General features: G+C 40.4%; 1 protein-coding gene and 1 long non-coding RNA gene across 2 annotated transcripts in view; one reads left to right on the top strand and one right to left on the bottom strand.

Moving 5' to 3' along the window:
• The window catches only part of LOC101743809 (vanin-like protein 1), a 22,450-nt gene extending 4,512 nt beyond the window's left edge, over nt 1-17,938 (bottom strand). The window contains exons 1-8 of the mRNA XM_038021204.2: nt 17,257-17,938; nt 10,629-10,718; nt 6,476-6,538; nt 4,638-4,780; nt 3,518-3,711; nt 2,993-3,127; nt 2,173-2,346; nt 919-1,054 (exon numbers count right to left, since the gene is read on the bottom strand). Of these exons, the coding sequence (XP_037877132.1) occupies nt 919-1,054; nt 2,173-2,346; nt 2,993-3,127; nt 3,518-3,711; nt 4,638-4,780; nt 6,476-6,538; nt 10,629-10,718; nt 17,257-17,313 (992 nt within the window). The 5' untranslated portion in view covers nt 17,314-17,938. The remainder of the gene's footprint in view (nt 1-918; nt 1,055-2,172; nt 2,347-2,992; nt 3,128-3,517; nt 3,712-4,637; nt 4,781-6,475; nt 6,539-10,628; nt 10,719-17,256) is intronic.
• Nucleotides 6,857-8,306, top strand: LOC134201590 (uncharacterized). Its single transcript, XR_009976942.1, has 2 exons — nt 6,857-7,660; nt 7,986-8,306. It is a non-coding gene; the product is annotated as an uncharacterized LOC134201590 (long non-coding RNA).
• Nucleotides 17,939-22,929: the final 4,991 nt, after the last annotated feature.

Raw genomic sequence — 22,929 nt, forward strand, 5'->3', positions numbered from 1 at the left:
ATTAAGTGGTTACTAGAGCCCATAGACATCTACAACGTAAATGCGCCACCCACCTTGAGAATAAGTTGTAAGGTCTCAAGTATATTCACAACGGCTGCCCCACCTTTCAAACCGAAACGCATTACTTCTTCACGGCAGAAATAGGCAGAGTGGTGGTACCTTATAAATCCATGAGCACGTTAGTGTGTTAATTACTTTAAATCTGATATTTGAAAACTTTTATACGTCGTCGTGGCCTAAAGGTTAAAACGCCCGGTACGTACGTACTGAGCGAACAACTGTGCCGGTGTTCGAATCCTGCTGGCGGGTACCAATTTTTCTAATGAAATACGTACTCAACAATTGTTCACGATTGACTTCCACGGTGAAGGAATAACATCGTATAATAAAAATCAAACCCGCAAAATTATAATTTGCGTAATTACTGGTGATAGAGCGTCTTGTGAGTCCACACAGGTACCTACCATCACCCTGCCTATTTCTGCCGTGAAGCAGTAATGCGTTTCGGTTTGAAGGGTGGGACAGCCATTGTACTTTTTTATTGCTTAGATTGTCGGACGAGCTCACAGCCCATCTGGTTTTAGGTGGTTACCGGAGCCCATAAACATCTACAACGTAAATGCAACGTCAAAAGGTGGGTACCTTGAGATATAAAGAAATTTGCGATGTATTTTTTTTATGATTGAAAGATTACTTGTGGCCCGAAGGCTTTTCCAGTTTCACCAGGACAGGTGGGCGAGTAAAGGCTCAGCCAAGAGGGGTGGGATTTGCTAACAACTGCCCGAGTGCCTCCGAAGGAGACCTAACAACTCAAGAACAAATGCTCCGCGAATGAATCTACTACCGGATCGGAATCGCGACCCGCTGAGAAGATCCGACGAGAAACTCGGCGGGCTACTTGCGATGTAGAAGACTTACTGAGTGACACAAGTGTCTCCGTCCGGACCGGGACACGCGAAGATGGCGCAGCTCTGGACACCGACACGTTGTCCCCGGGAGAAGGCGCGGTCTCCTCTGAGCGCCGCCAGAGAGTAAGTATGCAAAGGCTTCGTTCCTGGAGAAAACAATCACTTCTTCAGTATCTTCGAGATTATACTGGTGGTAGGACCTCTTGTGAATCCGCACGGGTAGGTACCACCATCCTGCCTATTTCTGCCGTGAAGCAGTAATGCGTTTCGGTTTGAAGGGTGGGGCAGCCGTTGTAACTATACTGAGACCTTAGAACTTATATCTCAAGGTGGGTGGCGTATTTACATTGTAGATGTCTATGGGCTCCGGTAACCGCTTAACACCAGGTGGGCTGTGATCTCGTCCACCCACATAAGAAATAAAAAATAAAAAAATACCTCGGAGAGAGCAACGTCCACATTTCCTTTAGCTGTCGGTAAAAATTTGTTTATCCTACAGTCGTGAGAAGACACTATGCCGGAACATTTTTCTGATGGTCCGTGTATTGGATCAAAGGAATAAAACAAGTGTCTCATTACCCAATCTGGATTCGTACGCAGATTTTCTATTTGGTCGGTCGTCTTAAGGTCAGTGAAAATTACAATCAAATATTCCGTTACATAGGGACATAGAGGTCGAGCTGATAAAAGTTGTTTATAATCAGTTTTACGGTTTTAATTTTTTTTTAAATGTCATTCGTGACTGCCTCGCATATTTAAAACGGCAATTAAAAATTGTTTTTTATCTGAGTTCTGCAGCTATCTATCTAATACGTGAAGCAAAAACTTTGTACCTCTTTTTACGAAAATTGCGCGGACGGAGGAGTACGAAATTTCTCATACTTATAGAGAATATAGAGGAATGCAGAATGAAATATATTTTTTTAATTTTGCTTAAAAAATACATTAAATTAATTAAAAAAAACATTACACACGCTACCATGTATTTGATACACACACGCACGCATACTATTTGTTTACTGTCAAAACTTTCTTATTCCTTATAGTCTGTGGTCAAATTGAGAATAGATTAAATATTGTTTGTCTTTATTAATATTTGTCTAAAGTGTAGTATTCGCGAAATCTGTGATTATAGAAGCTTATTAATCTTTGACAATATCACAATAGTGTACAAACTTATAATCTCAATTAATTATAATGGAATTTCGACTACCCGAGGACCACTAGTATGTATAAAGAACTGAAAATTGTAATCGAGACAAACCTGTGAGTTTCGTTTTAATCTTGAATTGACAGCAGAGTTGGCCGTGACAGACGGTCTCCTGTAGTCCTCGCGAAGCCGATTCCAGGTCCAGAGGTTTCACTGCGTAGAGACTGAGGTCTTCAGCAGGCGAATCCTGAAGCTGCGATGGACTCATGATCGGGGGAGACGCGGGGTCTGCAGAACGGAAGAGAATTCAGAGTTACTCATTTATATATCCAAATGAACGGAAACTTTAGTTTTCTTTTTTTTTTTGAGGTAACAACGTCTTATAATTCGATGGAGCCGGCTGCACGCACGAAAAAACATGACTCATTGAGGCGTTCCATTTAAGGCTTGAAGTGCAAGCGAGAGCGCGCAACGAGCGACAAAGAGGCACAATCGGCCTCCGCGTTTAGCAGTGTTCGACATCTGTCTCTCTCCTACTTGAGTGAGCGATGCAATAAAATTAAAATTTTCTTTTGAAAAATGAAACCATTCCATCAATATTTTCTTATGACGTTGTCACGTTCAACTATCGTCAGTAAACCGACTTTACAGATAACCGATTTTTTTTGTTGCTTAGTTGGGTGGACGAGCTCACAGCCCACCTGGTGTTAAGTGGTTACTGGAGTACTTAGACATTTACAACATAAATGCGCCACCCACCTTGAGATATAAGTTCTAAGATCTCAGTATAGTTACAACGGCTGTCCTACCCTTCAGACGGAAACGCATTACTGCTTCACGGCAGAAATAGGTAAGGCGTGGAACCTACCCGCGCGGACTCACAAGAAGTCCTATATGTGGACAGCCATCAATTAAGATTCAGTAAGCTCCTCACCAGCTCCTTCCTTATTAAGATCAGCGACGATCATTGCGTTCCCATTGTTCGCAGCGGACCCAGACGCGTAGATCCCGGCGGGAGATATGATATTAGCTCTGTTCACGTACGCCCAAGACTGCAGCAGCTGAGGACCTGAAACGCGCCATATTTATTGAACAACATGCTGATTCTATCGCATTCTTCTTTTTTTTATTGCCCTTGTACGCAAGCAGACAAGAAGTCATCGTGGCCTAAAGGATAAGACGTCCGGTGCATTCGTGTTAAGCGATGCACCGGTGTTCGAATCTCAGGCGGGTACCAATTTTTGTAATGAAATACGTACTCAACTTGTTCACGATTGACTTCCACGGTGAAGGAATAACATCGTGTAATAAAAATCAAACCCGCCAAATTATAATTTGCGTAATTACTTGTGGTAGGACCTCTTGTGAGTCCGCGCGGGTAGGTACCACCGCCCGCTTATTTCTGCCGTATAGAACTGAAAAAAATCTCTTCTACAAATGAAGCATATGCTGAACTCACCGCCCAAAATAGGTATTTGAGGAACGAAGCCACCGAGGACCAAGAAATTCTTTAGCCCCCCAAAAGTCTCTGGCTTGTAGAGCGCCAAGTCCTCTCCCATTAAAAGCCCGAACGTAACTCCGAAGTCGGTCTTGAAAGACCCTTCCGAATCCACGCTGGTGCAGTTGGTAAGATTGTTCATTGGCTTTTTGTAACTGTAAATGAAACATGCCATTACATAGGCAGTAAAGCTTTTAATCTGTAGCTAGGAAGGAAACTGTAGACCAGTACGGTAGCAATCGCTAATCAATTGGTTTGCCATGAGCTACTTTTGCTACCTATGCTGATAGCCTTGAGAGGCTCTTTCAGCTTCAACCTTGTAGGTGACCTCTCGGGGCTCAAACCGGCGAGAAAATCATGGTGGGCTGTGTCTATGGGTCAATTCACTCGTCGAGCCCATCGTCGCAGGCGACGGGTTCGGTGAGGACAGTGACCGGTGCTTGAAATACCTAAAAGCACTGTTAATGGATCGACGTCAACTGCTTACTATTCGGTCCACAGGATCGGGTATGTGAGCTACTGATCTCTCGGCAATCAATCCTGGCCTAGCCTCAAACCTCACAATACACCAATTGTGAATAGGGGTGACTGAAAATCAACACTATTCGATGCATCCACATCGAACATTTCAGCTGAGTTACCTATAATAATAAGTCTGTGTGAAAAGTAGTAAATGATTTATTTTATTATTATTATTATACTATATTTACATAAAATATTATTAATTATACAATATTTAGTGCTATGTCATGTCCTCCTTCAAACGAGGCTTGTGGAGAGTACTTAACGGTAGGTAGCGGTTTGGCTCTATTCTCGGCATTGCTGACGTCCATGGACGACGGTAACTACTTACCATCAGGTAGGCCGTATGCTCATCTGCCTACAAGAGCAATAAAAAAATTAAATATACTTTTTTTTTGAAACCCTACCAACAAATACGGCGGCAGTGTTGTGAGTCAGATCTGAATATTGATTTGTCCTTTTCTGCCTTATTATTATTACTATTATTATCATATTCCAAACAGTTCCACTGCGACATTTCAGACGTTTCACTCACACAAAAAAATACACAGAAACTTACACGGAAACAGTTTTGCCTTCTCTATCAAAGACGATGTTACTCCTCACGATTTCTTTTTTGTTTTGGCACTGAACTCCCTCGTACAGGTGAGCTGCGATATATAAGCCAGCTTTTTTTGCAGCATCCGATATATTCTTGACGGCCTATAAAGAAATCAAGTTAGAATTGGACAGCCCACAAAGGAAACAAATTGAAATGGAATTCGACATCATTTTCAACCAAATTTAAGCTAAGCTACTTGAGATCAAACAACTGTATTCTAAATTGTCTGGCTCTTGGCCAATATTATCCGATCGCGCCAAGGCTGGTCAAGACAAATGGAAGTTATATATTATATGTCTCAGTTTTACCGCACAAAGACTGCCCCACCGCTCAAACCGAAACGCATTTGTGCCTCACGGCAAAAATAGGCAAGATGGTAGTGCCTACTCGAGCGTGCTTTTTTTTTCTACCTAAGCGGATAAGCTTGAGGGACTATTTCAGCGTAACCTTAGCTAGTAGGCTAACACGAACCCTAGCAAGGGCCGTGCTTCGCAGAATCTACCACCGGATCGGAACCGCGACCCACTGAGAAGATCCGGCGAGAAACTCAGTAGGCTGTGTCTGTGGGTTAATTTACTCGCTGAGCCCTTCGTCGCAAGCGACGGGTTCGACGAGAACGATGACCGGTGCTTGGGGTACCTAAAAGCACCGTTAGTGGATCGGGAGGATCCGAAATGACACGTTTTGGGCGACGTCGACTGCTTTCGGATCGGGACTGTAATTACCGGCGGCCACGATGATCCATAAGACACCCTCCCACCAATAAGCTTGCGTACTAGGGTTGCCAGGCGTCCCGTATTTCCCGGTACGTCCCGTATTTTGGGCTTAGTTTAAAATGCCACGGCGGGACTGACTGTGTCCCGTATTCGAACCGTACGATTATAATTGTATTGATTTTTATAAATATGATAAAACCGATAAAAATATGTTAAAACTGACTTACTCCTCGGAGAAATACCAAAAATAAATAAAAAATGTAACTATATAATTTTGTTTTTTATTTATTCCGGTAAAAAATTTAAATTCCCGTATTTTTTGCCCATTTAAGCATTTGCTTCTTATAGGCTGAAAAAAAATCTGGCAACCCTATTGCGTACATACATCCAGAAAGTTGTCGTTTCCTACACGCCTTCTACACAGCATAGAAAACTACTCTCACAGAACTAATAGACTTGAGCTTTGTACAGGAGAATGTTTGGAATATTGTATGTATATAGAAAGACAAAATCACAAAATCGTTTAATATTGGGTTATGTCTATATCTATACATATGAATAAAATTGGTATGTCTGTTTGTAATATTGAAATAGCCTCTTTTTACTACATGCATATGAATATATATACGGTACATATACACCAAAATAACATTTTTTACAATTTTTTTCTGTCTGTCTGTCTGTTTGTTCCGGGTAATCTCTGGAACGACTGGATCGATTGTGACGGGACTTTCACTGATAGGTAGCTGATGATATAAGGAGTAACTTAGGCTATTTTTTTTAAACTAGCTCCACCCCGCGGCTTCACTCGCGGTAAGACAATAACCGCGGGTAACATCGCAGGACTCAGCTGTCAATAATAAAATTTAATATTTCCGAAGCGAAGCGAGGGCGGGTCGCTGGTATAAAATATTTTTAAAACCAAATCCATTTTCCGATCTTTGTCGTCGACGACGGCCGACCTTCTTCAGGGGATGGCACTTTAATCAGGCATCAGTAAAAGGTGTATTAAAAAAAAAGACTATACAACCTTTTGATATTGATTAAAAATAACAATTATCTTCATTGCTTGCAACTCACCTCCTCATATTTATCTGCAGATTCGGTTTTCTCCTGGGCTGGCAGAACAAGAATATCCACGTCCTATAATAATAATAAAATAAATCTGTATTAATTTAACTAAATATTAAAGGAGAGTGTAACAAGGAGTGCTCTGAGGAATTGTTCGAGATGATACAGTCATCTCGTTTTTACCATCGCAACGCCCGCCACCGGAGTAGAGTTCATCCACACTACCTGGAGCCACTGCGGTCATCCACAGTGCGTTTCCAGAGGTCTTTTTTGCCACATACCATCCAGCTATGGAATGAGCTCCCCTCCACGGTGTTTCCCGAGCGCTATGACATGTCCTTCTTCAATCGAGGCTTGTGGAGAGTATTAACACGTTAACTGCGAAACGAGGCCTAAATCACCCCTCATGCAACTTCCTTGTGGTGCGGCAAGGAAAAACGTGAACATCTCTGTCGTGCGAAAGGCATAGCTTTGGTTTGGTCCAGTATAGAAAAGAGATAAATGTATATTTGAGACGTGCTAATGGTCCCGGACTCGGTGGTATACCTACCTTGGTACCGGATGTCTTAGGCCTCGTACCGCACTGAATTAATATAATTTTAATGCAGTGCGGAACGAGGCTAAAACGTCCCATATCCCTCCGGACCTCGTACCGCACCCAACGCGAGCTTCCCGCGACTAGTGTTGTGCATCACGTCGATTGAAGAGCACGTCTTTTTACATCGCCGAACATGTCTAAACGATGTCGGAAGAAGTTAATTTTAAAAAACCCAGAAACAGAACCAAAACAGGTAAGTTTTTTAATTGATATTTTTGTAGGTAGTGAAAAACTCCACAAAAAACGCAAAGCAGCCGTTGACAAAACAGGTAAGTAATTAATTAATAATTCAGTAGTACTGGAAAAAAGAAGAGAGGAACCGATGAATGCATAAAAAAACCAGGATGTGTTCTGCTGTACAATAAAAAAAAAAGGCATTGACTTTTCTGACCAGATGTCATCTTATTATACAACGTTGAAGAGAGGAATCAAATGGTGGAGAAAAGTTGTAATGGAGCTAATATTCGGTACAGTGCTAATTAATGCCTGGATTGTGTTTAATTCAATCCAAACTGATGAAAAAAAGTTACCGAAAAGACTCTTTGTGGAGAAACTTATAGAATCTTTTATAAAAAAGGAAATCGATGAGATCCCAGGTAATGTAATGCTCAGATATATTTCTTGACAGTTAAAACAAGTAAACTTTCAATAGGCTGACGATAGTCAACGTGTAGAAGCTTTCATAAACTAAGCCTGACATTTGGTCATTATTAAGTTTTTTATTATTGTTTCCTTTTCGCAAAATTTAATTATTTTGAATTTAAGCTACCTTACCTACCTACTCTTTCAACATTTTAAGCATAAAGCAAACATATTCATTTAATGCAGTTATACATTATCATTGTTATTCTCATCTTCGATCTAACCTAAGTAACAATGCTAGTTTTATTACGTTATCTATATATTTTTGTTATTTTTCAGCACCTTAAAGCAGCGCACGTCATTGCCTTGAAAAGGGTGAAAAAAGAAGATGTGTTGGTTGTTACCAGAAACTACGCACATTTTTACCATCTCGTGAAGCTGACAAAAAATCCAAAAAGATTTTGACTCAGTGCTCTCAGTGCAAAAAATCTTATTGTCTACCCTGTTTCAATGAAAAACACTCATAAATAAGTACAAAATATATATTGAGATTTTTTTATAAAAAAGTATATTGTTACTGAATTTTTGTATGTTAATTCAAGTTCTAATAAGTGTGTTTTTAAAGCCCGAGGCAGAATAAATAGGATAGTTTCTTTTCTACTTCTGGTTTTCTTTTTTTTCTATTCTGTGAACCGCATTAAGACTTTTACACAAAAATAGATAAATGTCGTTGCGTCGATATTATTTTTCTCATCACTAATCTTAGCGAAAAATTACCCTATTTCAGTGCGTTACGAGGTATATAAGATCCCATATTTTGTTTTGCCAATAATTAATAAACTAGCTATCAGATCCCGGGGCGACGGTACATTAGGGTTCATCAATTCACTGCCTATATCGATAAGGACCAAAATTTTCATTTATCTTTGATTTCGCGCCAGAAAATGGATTTTAGTCTGTTAAAGGAGGTGGGGTCTAATAGACCGCGTGTCGCCCTAACGTCTGGTCACAGTGCGGGCCGATAATACCTCGTGCCGCAGGAACGGAAAGTTTGCAAAAATTGGTGCCGCAGCGAACGTGTTAAGCGGTAGGCAGCGGCTTGGCTCTGCCTCTGGCATTGCTGAAGTCCATGGGCGACGGTAACCACTCACCATCAGGTGGGCCGTTTGCTCATCTGCCTATACGGCAATAAAAAAAAACGAAAATATGACTATAATAAAGATTGCGAAAATATACTGAATTTAATAAACCCTAACGTCATTAGTTGATTCACAGTTATTTATTTATTCAGAATAATAACAATAATATGTTATTAACCGTATATTATATGAAAATCGTATTTAAACACGCGATATCATATCGCAATAATGCTACAAAGAAAATTACAAATTCAAATAGAAAATAGTACAATAACTATTAGGCGTAAAAGCATAAATGTGTCTGTTTTTATTTATTGTTATTTATTTATTTATTTATGTAGCTTAGTTGGTTGGACGAGCTCACGGCCCACCTGGTGTTAAGTGGTTACCGGAGCCCATAGACATCTACAACGTAAATGCCGCCACCCACCTTAAGATGTAGGTTCTAAGGTCTCAGTATAGTTACAACGTCTACCCCACCGTTCAAGCCGAAACACATTACTGCTTCACGGCAGAAATAGGCAAGGTGGTGGTACCTACCCGCGCGGACTCACAAGAGGTCCTACCACCAGTATTTACGCAAATTATAATTTGGCGGACTTATTCCTTCACCGTGGAAGTCAATCGTGAACAATTGTTAAGTACGTATTTCATTAGAAAAATTGGTCCCACCCGCCTGCGGGATTCGAACACCGTTGCATCGCTCGACACGAACACACCGGACGTCTTATCCTTTAGGCCACGACGACTAAAATAAACACAATAAGCACAAAGACTTTGTTTGAAATGAAAATAAAGCACGTTTCTTTGTGTTCACTCAAAAAAACATTTAAATATTTATGAGGTACACAATGACCCATATATGAGTCGTCTATTATCAAAGGTGGCAATCTGTGCATTTGGACAAAAAAATGTTACTGATATGTCAATACAGATTGATTTGAATATAATCGTCTCCTTCAAAGAATACGGTTCAAAACCTGCATTAAATAAAGGTTAATAGTTAACCTGTTATTTATCTAAGATGTCGTTCCGAAGAGTTTTGTGACTGCCAATGGAATACAAAGTCAATAATTCGTTTTTCTGATTTACCAATAATTATCCAAAAGTCAGATTGCCGGCTTTGATAATAGTCGACTCATATGTACTACTATATCGGAATCGCGACCAGCTGAGAAGATCCGGCGCGAAACTCAACTGGCTGATGCTAAGGGTTAGGTTTCACGTCAAATTCATCGACAATAAATTAAAGATGAAAAGGTATTTTGTGTTTATACGATTTGAAATAACCTTCCCACTTATTTCTAGCGCAACAAAATCATTCCTTCGTCTCGAAAGATATAGTTACTGTTCTGTAATTGATATTTTAACCTCCACTCAGAGTCCCGTGGTTATTTGAATTTTGTTATTTGAATTTGAATTATCTTCTTCTCAGTGCGATACGCGTTAAAAGGGCCAGTCTAAGGTGGTAAGCAGTAGATTTAATTAAGAGAACAGTCCAAATTAACAATTCCTGCGGAATTATCAGAATGTGCTAACAACATTTTACCACATACGTACAAAACAAACTGCGAATTTTACTGACGTTAGGGCTGTCTCGTGAAACTGAAGCGTATGACTGCTTTGCAGCAGGAATGGGCAAGATGGTGGTATGTGCCCAGCAAAAAGTTTGTCAGAAAATTTTCTGGTGTTAATTTTAGTTTCTTGTTGTTGTGAAGTACTTTGTCAGCCCATGTTAGAGTACGTATTGACTTGGTAATTTTTTTAGAATGAGATTCCTTAACGCGTCTTGTGGCAGGGGCTTATTCTTAATTTTCTAAATACGATTCAAAAATCCACTCACCGATTTACCAGCTTCCACTATGAGAGGCAGGTAGCTATTAAAATCGACGTTTTCATTAGCGGACTTAATCGAGGCAGCTTTGTATGAATCCTGGGAACGAAAAAAAATAAGCATTTTGTAAGAATTGTATATCGAAATGGTATTTGAAGAAAGAACAAAACATGTCGCATCTTTAGAATAGAAGTGACTCAAATAAAAATTTTAGGAAAATAAGTTTTATACTTCGAACGACTTGGAAACACGACGTATTCTATCTATACCAATATTATAGTCTATACTAATATTATAAAGAGGAAAGGTTTGTTTGTATTGAATAGGCTCCGAAACTACTGAACCACACACTGGAGCACATCTCTCCCATCACCCTCCCCCTCGGGACGCCGGACTGGCGGTCGTCGGCGCCACGACCACCAGCCCTCTCGGTCGGCAGGCTATCCGGAGCCCGCCTAGATGGCGCCGGTTAGAGTGAGCTATCCTACGGAATACCCCGCTGGGTCAGAACCAGCGTGGGTCGAGGATAGCCGGCCTTCCATCACCCGGATGCTCTTGCGTAAAACGCGTGCAGAGCAGCTTGCACGACGTCTTCTTAGGTCCCCCTCGCCGGTCCCCAGACCGACATATGAGGGGGACCCGAAACACTTAGAGGGCCAGGGCTTGGGCGGCTTGCAGGGCCTCCCTGGCCCCCGCTCGACGGCGGCGGGCTTGCGCGTCTCTAACGCGCCCCGCCGCCTCCTTCTGCGAGATGGTGCACTCGCAGAAGTCGAGCATCGCCTTCCACGACTCGTCGTCGCCGAGCATCGATGCCACAACACTCGGCAACGACAAGTCGTTTCCTATTTTTGCGACGAGGACACGGCGCCACCCCTCCCATGCGGGGCAGGCGACGAGCGTATGCTCTGCCGTGTCCAAGTCGCAATCACAATGGTGGCACTCTGCCGTCGGCTCGGCTCTGATCCGGTGCAGGAACTCACCGAAGCAACCATGCCCAGTGAGAACCTGCGTGAGCCGGAAAGTGAGGCGTCCTCTGTCACGATTCACCCAATCCACAAGGACTGGGCGAATCGCCTCGACGGTCCTACGACCAGCCGAAGGATCGGCCAGCTGCCTGGACCATGATTCCAGCACGGTCCCGAGTGACATAGGCTATAATCTTTTTTGAAAAAAAATTGGGATCCGTACTAAAGCTCTAATAATGTAACCCAAGGTGTAAAAAAATTACCTAAAATATTCTTTACATCACGTGCCCTGCGAAACCTATTGATGATAGAATAAAATAATGTATTACGACTTTGTAGAACACATTATTATTTACAAAAAGTGTCGCGACAGCATATGTCTAACTATTATAGCTATGCCGCAATAAGTGTTATTTTATTTTAAAAAAGAAAACGTCGTTAAATATCGTTGAAATTTTTGTTGAAGACCCGAGCGAAGCCGGAGCGGGCCGCTAGTCAGTTTATAAAATTAAACAGTCTATTTTAGTTCAGAAAAGGACAAACTCTTTCCGTATCCTTTAAAATGATGAGCATACCTTAAAATCTTAAAAGTATTAAAATCGAAAATCTATAAAAATTACAATTCTTCAATTATGTCACATTTTTTGGAGTTTAGCAGGAAACAAGAATTTAAAATAAGCCATTTTTTTTGTTTATTATTACCCTTGTAGGCAGACGAGCATACGGCCCACCTGATGTTGAGTGGTTACCGTCGCCCATGGACTTCAGCAATGCCAGGGGCAGAGCCAAGCCGCTGCCTACCTTTAGCGGTAGGCAGCGGCTTGGCTTCAATCCTAAAGGCGCGATGTGTCAAATAGCTTGACATTCATTTTAGAGTTTTTTTTAAAATATGAATTTCTATACGGGCACGTATCAAAATTAGAACTATGCATATTAACTAACAGCCTTCTGGCCGCGATAGGGAGTCGCCCTTGCTGCCCTATACTGAGGCACTGGAATGAAGTCCATGTTGGCTCAAGACCAGCCATGGTCAATGTAAAATAAATAAAATGAACTGCTTTTTTTAAGAAAGATTTTGTATTACTAACACTTCATATGGAATTTAATTTGAAAAAAAAAAATATTATTATTATTATATCTCACTAGTTATTTTAAGGGCATAATGTATTCTGGCTGTAAACTCGACGGGCTCGACGTCAGAGTCAAGAAGAGATTAGCTTAGTTCCTGGCTTAGTGAAAACATAACTCCCTACCTTCTTCTGAACCCGTCGTGGCCTAAAAGATAAGACGTCCGGTGCATTCGTGTTGAAGCGATGCACCGGTGTTCGAATCCCGCAGACGGGTACCAATTTTTCTAATCAAATACGTACTCAACAAGTGTTCACGATTGACTTCCACGGTGAAGGAATAACATCGCGTAATAAAAATGAAACCCGCAAAATTATAATTTGCGTAATTACTGGTGGGAGGACCTCTTGTGAGTCCGCGCGGGTAGGTACCACCATCCTGCCCATTTCTGCCGTGAAGCAGTAATGCGTTTCGGTTTGAAGGGTAGGGCAGCCGTTGTAACTATATGGCGCATTTACGTTGTAGATGTCTGTGGGCTCCGCTAACCACTTAACACCAGGTGGGCTGTGTGCTCGTCCACCCATCTAGGCAATAAAAATATAAAAAAAAAAACGCTTTGGATAATATTTATATGCTTTTTGTTTTCGATGACATTTAACATAAAGATCCTTGTCAATTGACAGAACTATCGCCATTTTAACGTTCGCGTGCTGTGAAAATAGATTTAGGGAGATTTGCCACAGAGACTATGGAAGCTATGGAAATGTACAAAAATTGAGAATTCCTAAGACGGGTTGAATCCAGGTAGTCGACTATATTATTATTTTAACAATACAATAAATGTGTTTGTTGGTCCGTGTTTTTTGCACATAATAACATTATGAGTTTAAGATTCGAAAAGTGACGTTTTTGTCTTCAAAAAAGGACGTCACCGTTTTAATTTTTTTTATTTATTGCTTAGGTGGACGAGCTCACGGTCCACCCGATTTTAAGTGGTTACCGGAGCCCATAGACATCTACAATGTAAATGCTGCGACCTACCTTTAGATATGAGTTCTAAGGTCTCTTTTTTTCCTACCTATTCCCTAGTAACCTACGAGGATATTCCAGCTACGACTGGACGGGTAGGTGAGCTCACGGGCACAACCTGAGAGAATTTGCTAACGCTAGCCCTAGCAAGAGCAGTGCTTCGCAGAATCTACCACCGGATCGGAATCGCGACCCACTAAGAAGTTTCGGCAAAAAACTCAATGGGCTGTGTCTATGGGTTAATTTACTCGAGAAGTATATTTCTTTTTTTGTCATCCATCTACGGATCCCTAAAAGGGCCATTAAGCGTCACTGTATTGTGAATTGTGATGAATTACTTGAGTACGTACGTACTACGTGACGGTCACCCGGAATCTTTCAATGGCTAAGGGCGAGGGCTCACATTACAAAGAGAAGGCAATATACGAATTACAGCAAGACGAAAAGAGATAGAACAATAACATGATCTAGGATTATGTGCGACAGAGATGCATTTATGCATTTCGGTGAAGACAGACGGAGATGTAACAACAACACGCATCGCACGCGTGATCGGGGTTATTGCTTAACGTGTTCGTCATTGCGATAAGGGATCCTCAATGGAAATATTTTTATCATTTCTCGGAGGATTTTATTTGTTGTTAATCTCTCGTTCTGCATTATCAATAAATAGAACTATGTGGACAATAACTAAAAGCCGCTTTTTATGAAGAACATAACAATGATTAACAAAAATGTTTTTTGTACTAGTGGTAGGACCTCATGTGAGTCCGCGCGGGTAGGTACCACCACCCCGCCTATTTCCGCCGTGAAGCAGTAATGCGTTTCGTCTTGAAGGGTGGGGTAGCCGTTGTAACTATACTGAGACCTTAGAACTTATATCTCAAGGTGGGTGGCGCATTTGCGCTGTAAATGTCTATGGGCTCCAGTAAACACTTACACCAGGTGGGCTGTGAGCTCGACCACCCATGTAAGAAATAAATAAATAAATAAAAACCAATTGTGGATATGAAAACAATGATGTTCTATAAAAGAAATATACTTTTTTCCTCCACGTGACTGCTGGTAGCCTTTAAGGCTATTCCAGCTATGCTCAAACGAGTAAGCTGACGGACTCAATCTGAGAGAATTTCCAAAACTAGCCCTAGCAAGAGCAGTCCTTCGCTGGATCTACTAAGAGATTGAAATAGCGACTACCTAACTGAGAAGACCCAACGAGAAACTCGCTGGGTTCAAATGAATCATTATTAAAACAGCTACCGGCCATGTTAACCCTTTGACTGACATGTAGGTCACCGGTGACCTACGCGGCGCCCTGAAGTAATTATATCGATTTCTGTTACTAAGGCGTCCGACCTAGTAGACTCTGGGAAAGACGAATCCGAAAATATTCATGCTGAGAATGAATCCATTTCAACCTAAAAGACTAAAACGTACATTAAAAACAAAAAGTAGCCAAAGTTAGGCAATCCAGGCGCCTTAGTAACAAATATTGACATAATTACTTCAGTGCACCGCGTAGGATACCGGTGACCTTTTTTTTATTGCTTAGATGGGTAGACGAGCTCATAGCCCACCTGGTGTTAAGTGGTTACTGAAGCCCATAGACATCTACAACGTAAATGCGCTACCCACCTTGAGATATAAGTTCTAAGGTCTCAGTATAGTTATAACGGCTACCCCACCCTTCAAACCAAAACGCATTACTGCTTCACGGCAGAAACAGGCAGGGCGGTGATACCTACCCGCGCGGACTCACAAGAGGTCCTATCACCAGTAATTACGCGAATTATAATTTTGCGGGTTTCATTTTTATTACACGATGTTATTCCTTCACCGTATGGCAGTCAACGTGTTAAGACTAAAAGCAAGCTCCGCAATCTCGATCGAGTTCGAGAATCGACCCGCCGGTCGATGCTCTGGTTTCGGGTGGCGGGCTGCATCTGTTCCCAATTTTATTATTAGACATATCAAATTTGATTATATTTTTTTCCGTTGCATTTCACGAAAGGTTTTTTTTATTTTATCGAAAATGAAATGTAATTAGATTATTACGTATGGGCGACGGTAACCACTCACCATCATGCGGGCCGTATGCTCGTCTGCCTACAAGGGCAATAAAAAATAAAAGTTTTTTTTTATGATTGAAAGATTACTGGTGGCTCGGAGGTTTCACCAGGACACGTGGGCGAGCAAAGGCTCAGCCAGGAGGGGGGAGAAAAAAAATGTGTACTCATGAGCGACGTATACTGAAATAGCCACGTTCAATAACATATTACTGCTTGAAGAAGAAATGAATACACGTAAAATTTCTTTGTTTTTGGACCACGAATACAGATGGTTTTTTTTAAGGAAAAAAAAAGACAAATGGCGTCACGAGCAGGCAATTTCTATGAAGATGCGTTTGATTGGAAGCCTCGATCAGTCTTAATACAATGCCCACGTTTGTGTGCTTAATGCGAGTTTTTTAACGTTCTCGATAGCGTAAAAGTTAACTCAAAGTATGCAGTTGGAACAGCGCCCCTAGCGGCAAACGTAGGCGAACGTTCCAACTCCATAAAAATTTGAGTTAACTTTTACGCTATCGAGAACGTTAAAAAAAACTCGCACTAAGCACAAAGGACTCAAAGAAGGCGTCATTATCTTTGAGGCGTATCGGCCCCGGCAGTGGAAGCTGTGCCCAGACAACCCTCAAAAATACTTACCAAAGCTGACCAGTTTCAATATGTATAGTACTAAAATTGCCTGCGATGCTTACGAATGGAACTATAACAAGTGAATCGCGATTTAAAACAATTTTAAGGCTATTTATTAATAATTCCGTCATCCGTGACCGTTACAAGCTGTGAAAAATATAAATATTTGCTGTTATATTTTTCAATTATTTTAATTTATGTATTAAATTTATTTAGATTAATTTAGATTATTAAAAATATAAAAAACGCGTTTCTCACGGTAATTATAATTTATGTTAATGCTCTTCGGATATTCACATATTAAAAATAATTATTACAAATTATTTCTCATTTGGCAACAATAGATTTAAATGTGATAAAATAAAAACAAAAATACATAGATTACCTAAAAAAATTACGTGTGATTCGTACCTACTTCTATTGGTATAACGTCAACAGTAGGTAGTTTGGCTATAAAGTTATAATTAAGGTGCCATTTTCCAAAATAATTTCTAAAAATAAATACAACAATCAATACTCTCGCACCATCTGAATTTTTATGATAAATATTACTAATATTGATTTAGTTTTCTGTTTCATCAATATTTTTTTTGTGAAGTTTCATTAGGCACTGTTTGGCGGAAAGAAAACTGGCTACATCTACCCTTCAAACCGAAATGTTTTGCTTTTGCGGAAACAAAAACTTACATTGATTCGATAAGTTGGATTCGTCTTATCTGCTTGATCTGCTAAAGGCTGCAATACCTGTGTATGCAATTTCTCCAGATCATGCCCAAAATGAAATATGCCCAATAAAACTCACGGGTTGCTTTTCACAATAACTATAAATCTACGCGACTGTCCGTGTGTGCTAAATCAATATATTTTTAAATTATTTACCTGAACACAAAGCACCGTCCCGAAAGTAAGAAACACCAATAAGTAAACGAAATTCATATTTATTACGATCGTATCGACACTGTTTGAAAACGCGCCCAACTTCGCCGACGGCTCACGACCGAATGACAAACACCAGAGAGAACAGACACTAATGCACGATAATATAGGTTCAGTGCGTGCAGTGGCAATGCAACACCGTGACACCGGTCACTCACATGCGCACGAATACGCAAACCCGCAAGTGTAGGACGACATTTGCGAATGATTATGCAAAGTTTTCGCTGCATTCGTGGTTTTCCAAGCTGTGTCGGTTTTTTAACAGACATCAAAGCGCGGGAACCTCGAACCTTCGCGTAGTCTCCCACACATTCGCTTGCCTGGTTGCGCCGACGATTGCGAAGGTAACGGACGTATACTATACGCCATTTTCATAGTTCGTGAAGTCTACTGTGTAGCGTATCTTCATCAAAAGAAATCCCATAAAAACAGCATGGCTGTTAATGATGTCTGGGAAAGAATTAAAACTCTTTTTCTCTTCAATGTTCTATTGACGAATTAAAAAGGAGGAGAAATTCGTGAGACATTCGTAAACAAGTGTAGGAGGAAGCGCAAACGGGTTCGCAAATTGAGTATGCGAACCCATTTGCACAGCCGCTAGGTTTGCGAATGAATGTTTGACGGCCCTTCATTGCGCGCATGTCAGTGGCCGGCATAACATTGGCCCAACGTTTCAGCAAACATACAGTATAAAGGATTGTTCACATTCTGCCGTGATAATGTCTTTGTTCTATTTATTTACTAGCTGACCCGGCAGACTTCGTAGTGCCTCAATCGATAAATAAGTGACCTAAACTTTTGTATAAAATAAACTTAAAACAAACAAAAGGAATCCCTCCGACGGAGGACACATCAAAGGGAAAACAAAATTGTTATTTTTATTTAATTCCGAGCATTTTGATATTTATCTACCTTTTAAACCTTCTCTGGACTTCCACAATTAATTCAAAATCAAAATTAGCAAAATCGGTCCAGCCGTTCTCGAGTTTTAGCGAGACTAACGAACAGCAATTCCTTTTTATATACACTTATATAGATTTATTTATTTCATTTACTTCAGATTTTGCATCCATATTACATTCATTAACATTTCATAAAATATAGTATACCAGAATTAAATAAAAACAATAACAATGACATTTATGAAATGTTAATTTTTTTTGTAAACTTTAGAACCATTCAATGCCGACCTTACCTTGTCTAACTTGTAATACCTTGCGTGAAATTTAGTTTTTCATCCGCTCTTACTCGTAATATAAAAGTGAAGAGTTTACGTAGGAGAATTTTTTTCTTACCTAAGCTGATGGTCTTGAGAGACCGTTTCAGCGTAGTCTTGACAAGTAAGTAGGTGAGCTCACAGGGGTCATACCTGACGTCGTTGCTAACAGTATCTCTAGGAAGAGGAGTGCTTCGCAGAATCTACCACCGGATCGGAAACACGATCCCCTGAGAAGATCCGGCGAGAAACTCAGCGGGCTGTGTCTGTGGGTTAATTTACTCGTCGAGCCCTTCGTCGCAAGCGACGGGTTCGGCGAGGACGGTGACCGGTGCTTGAGCTACCTAAAAGCACCATTAATGGATCGGGAGGATCCGTAATGAAGTGGTAATTCTCCGTGATAATGTTTTTGTTCTATGACATATTTTTTTTTTTAATGTAACCTTTAGAACCATTCTATGCCGATCTTACCTTGTCTACCTTGTACCTTGCGTGAAATTTAGTTTTCCATCCCCTCCGAGTCTTCTGCACCTTTTGTCCGTAGCAGTGTCATATCTCTCTTTATTGCAGTGAGTCTCTTGGCAATTTTCTTTAGAGCATGATATAGGCTTACGGAAAACTATACATTCTACTTATTTCTGTGTTTGTGCAACCATTAAAATGTATCTTAAATTAGTAGCTGCTTTTAAAACCTTGTGGTATATCTAAATATTGGCTTATCGTTCTGTTGTTTCAGTTTTTCACTGGTGGTAGGACCTCTTGGGAGTCCGCACGGGTAGGTACCACCACCCCGCCTATTTCCGCCGTGAAGCAGTAATGCGTTTCGGTTCGAAGGGCGGGGCAGCCGTTGTAACTATACTGAGACCTTAGAACTTATATCTCGAGGTGGGTGGCGCATTTACGTTGTAGATGTCTATGGGCTCCAGTAACCACTTAACATCAGGTGGGCTGTGAGCTCGTCCATCCATCTAAGCAATAAAAAAAAAATAAAAAAAAGTTTTTTACAATAAACATATTCGACAACTTCTCTTGGTATTCAAACGTGAACATAATACTGCTGCTTCTATCGACGGTAGAACGTTTTGTGAGCCCGCACGGGTAGGCACCTCCTCCCCGACTTCCTGCCACGAAGCAAGAGCTACCATATAATCGAGACTTAGACTTATATCATAAGGTAGGTTTCGTGCTCGATGCGATGTCTATAGGTTCTGGTAGCCGTTATGATCTTTATCTATATATATAAAAATGAATTGCTGTTCGTTAGTCTCGCTAAAACTCGAGAGCGGCTGGACCGATTTGGCTAATTTTTGTCTTTAATTATTTGTGGAAGTCCAGAGAAGGCTTAAAGGGTAGATAAATATGAAAAATAATTTTGTTTTCCCTTTGATGTATCCCCCGTCGGACGGATTCCTTTTGTTTGTTTTAAGTTTATTTTATACAAAAGTTGAGGTCTTTTATTTATCGATTGAGGCACTACTAAGTCTGCCGGGTCAGCCAGTCTCTATATATATTTCTTCTGTGAGTGTGTTTGTCACTGAACTCCTCCTAAGCGGCTCGACCGATTTGAATAATTTTTTTGTATGCAATTGGATGGCACCCTGGATGGCTTAAACTCACAATTCAGCCCGGCAAATGGCGCTACAGTCGGTATCTAGGTTATTTATCTTTCCTGTAAATAATTTATATGGCAAAACAACGTTAGCCGGGCAGCTAGTAGGTATATATAGTTATATTATCCTCCTCCTTGTATCGATAATCCTCAATGCTGAGGGTAGTGTCTTCATGAAGCTCTCTTCGGAAAATACACATGGTGTGGTCCCGCGTCCTTCCACGACGGTGCTTTTTTGGAAGAGATTTAGTTTTTCGAGGCCGCTGAACCCTTATTTGGGTCCCGCTAATAAATATACATCAATAATCTCTATATATAATAATGTTTTGCTGTTCGTTAGTCTCGCTAAAACTCGAGAACGGCTAAACCGATTTGGCTAATTTTGGTCTTGAATTATTTGTGGAAGTCCAAAGAAGGTTTAAAAGGTAGATAAATATCAAAATGCTCGGAATTAAATAAAAAATAACAATTTTGTTTTTCCTTTGATGTGTCCCCCGTCGGTCTTTTAGTTATCGATTGAGGCACTACGAAGTCTGCCGGGTCAGCTAGTAAATTAATAAAAATGTTACCCACTTCTGACGCGCTTCTAATAATAGAATCTACTAGAATCTTCTAGAATGTTACTTAGCTTTAAAGAGCGCTAGTCCGCGAAAAAAAACTTAGAAAAACATGTATCGAAATGACAACGTGACTTATACCATGTTTGTCGGTTTATGTAACGACAAACATTGGGACAAACGTTGGCGAGAGGCTGCTTTGATCTAACCCTGAATAAGTCCTGTTTGGAATAATTAAATTACAATGTATCGGTCACTTTAGTTTGGATTTGACTGCTATTTAGCTACTGACATGTCTACCCACTGTGATTCTCGCCAGACCCTCTCTCTCAGTTTACATTTTAAAAAATCATTTTTCTTTTATTTTAAATTGGATTTTCTATAAAAAGCGTATTTTGTTAGTTTTTTTAAACTTTTATTTAATGTTCATTTTTTACTTGAAGGTCAATTTTTTAATTTTTTTTTTAATTTTGAATTGTCGTCGGTCCTTAATAAGTATACCAAATTTCGAATTAATCCGACGTTTTGAAGGGGGCCAAAGACATGTTCAAAGATACCGTTACATACTAAAATACATACATTTTTGCGTAATCACTGGTGGTAGGACCTCTTGGGAGTCCGCACGGGTACATACCACCACCCCGCCTATTTCCGCCGTGAAGCAGTAATGCGTTTCGGTTCGAAGGGGGGGTAGCCGTTGTAACTATACTGAGACCTTGGAACTTGTATCTCGAGGTGGGTGGCGCGTTTACGTAGTAGATGTCTATGGGCTCCAGTAACCACTTAACACCAGGTGGGCTGTGAGCTCGTCCACCCATCTAAGCAATAAAAAAAAAACTTAGCCTTTCTAACTAATCGTCAGGTAATTGCGTAAGTTTAAAACAGTGCGTGCTAATGTAAATTTCCTCATGGACATCCGTAAGTGAGACTGCTACCTATCTATACCTCTATAAGCGACAGCCGAGCTTTAATTATTTAGGAGGAACAAATGGCAAAACAAATTACAAATTTAACATCTGCTATTTTTTGACTCATTCTTAACTTTCGTGGAACTTCCTATCATTGTTTTTGTATTGTTTTCTCATGAATATTGAACCTATTTATATTTCATGGAACTAAATAAGGTTGTTATTTTATCGTATTCTTTTATCGCATTATTTTCGAATGGACACGTGTGCCTGTGTACCGTCCTGTTTGTCGGACTTACTCAGTTTATCGTTAATCAATTGCGAAGGAAAGTTCTGTTCTTCATCATGTAAACACGGAAAATTAAAGTACTATCATTAAGTGATAAACTTAAAATAGTGAATGCATTTGAATGCGGAAAATCGCGAAACGAAATTCAGAGGGAGCATTAGCGAGAATCTCGGGTTAGTGAGAAACCTATATAAGCGAGAGAGAGATTGTGCTCCCTTGAACTCTCGCTTATCCAGGTTTGACTGTACTTCATTCAGGGTCACGAATGACTCCCAGGCCAGGGCTTAGGCGAGATCCGCCTCCCTGACACCCGCTCGACGGCGGCGGGCCTGTGCGTCTCTCACGCGCCCCGCCGCCTCCTTCTGCGAGATGGTGCACTCGCAGAAGGAGTCGAGCATCGCCCTCCACGACTCAACGTCGCCGAGCATCGATGCCACAACACTGGGCAACGACAAGTCGTTTCCTTTTGTTAAAGTTAAGGCATTTAATTATTATGTAACTACAGAAAATAAAAAATTAATTAAATCATACAAGTCTTTATATTTTGTTATAGACAAATTGATTAAATTTTATCAATTTGTGGTTTCTGAAAGTTTACATTACATCACATTTAAAAATAAAATATAGGATAGGTTTTATGTTATGTCATCTACAGGAAACAATGAGAAACTAATGGAAGCGAAGACATCTAGCGACCGACGCCCGTAAACATTTTTGTTGAGTGCTTGATTTGCTTATCTATAACTCCACCAGTCACCAGATTAAGTAGGAAAAACAAAATATGGATGATCTTTGAAGGACACGTTATAAATAGTCTACCGTTGGGATCACGAGCTGACATAAATTGCTTAAAATTATTATCATTTAAAATTAAAAGCTCACTTTTATTTTATTCGCTACGGAACTCAGGTAATTTTAAAATAGGTATTCATCGGAAAATATAAATTTTATAAAATAAACACAAACCAATTAATTTGGGTAAAATCGTGTTCATATAATTAGGTTTGCTGCAACGCGAATTATTATCAATAATTTAG

The sequence above is a fragment of the Bombyx mori genome, chromosome 28, assembly GCF_030269925.1.
Source record: "Bombyx mori chromosome 28, ASM3026992v2".
Classification (NCBI taxonomy): domain Eukaryota; kingdom Metazoa; phylum Arthropoda; class Insecta; order Lepidoptera; family Bombycidae; genus Bombyx; species Bombyx mori.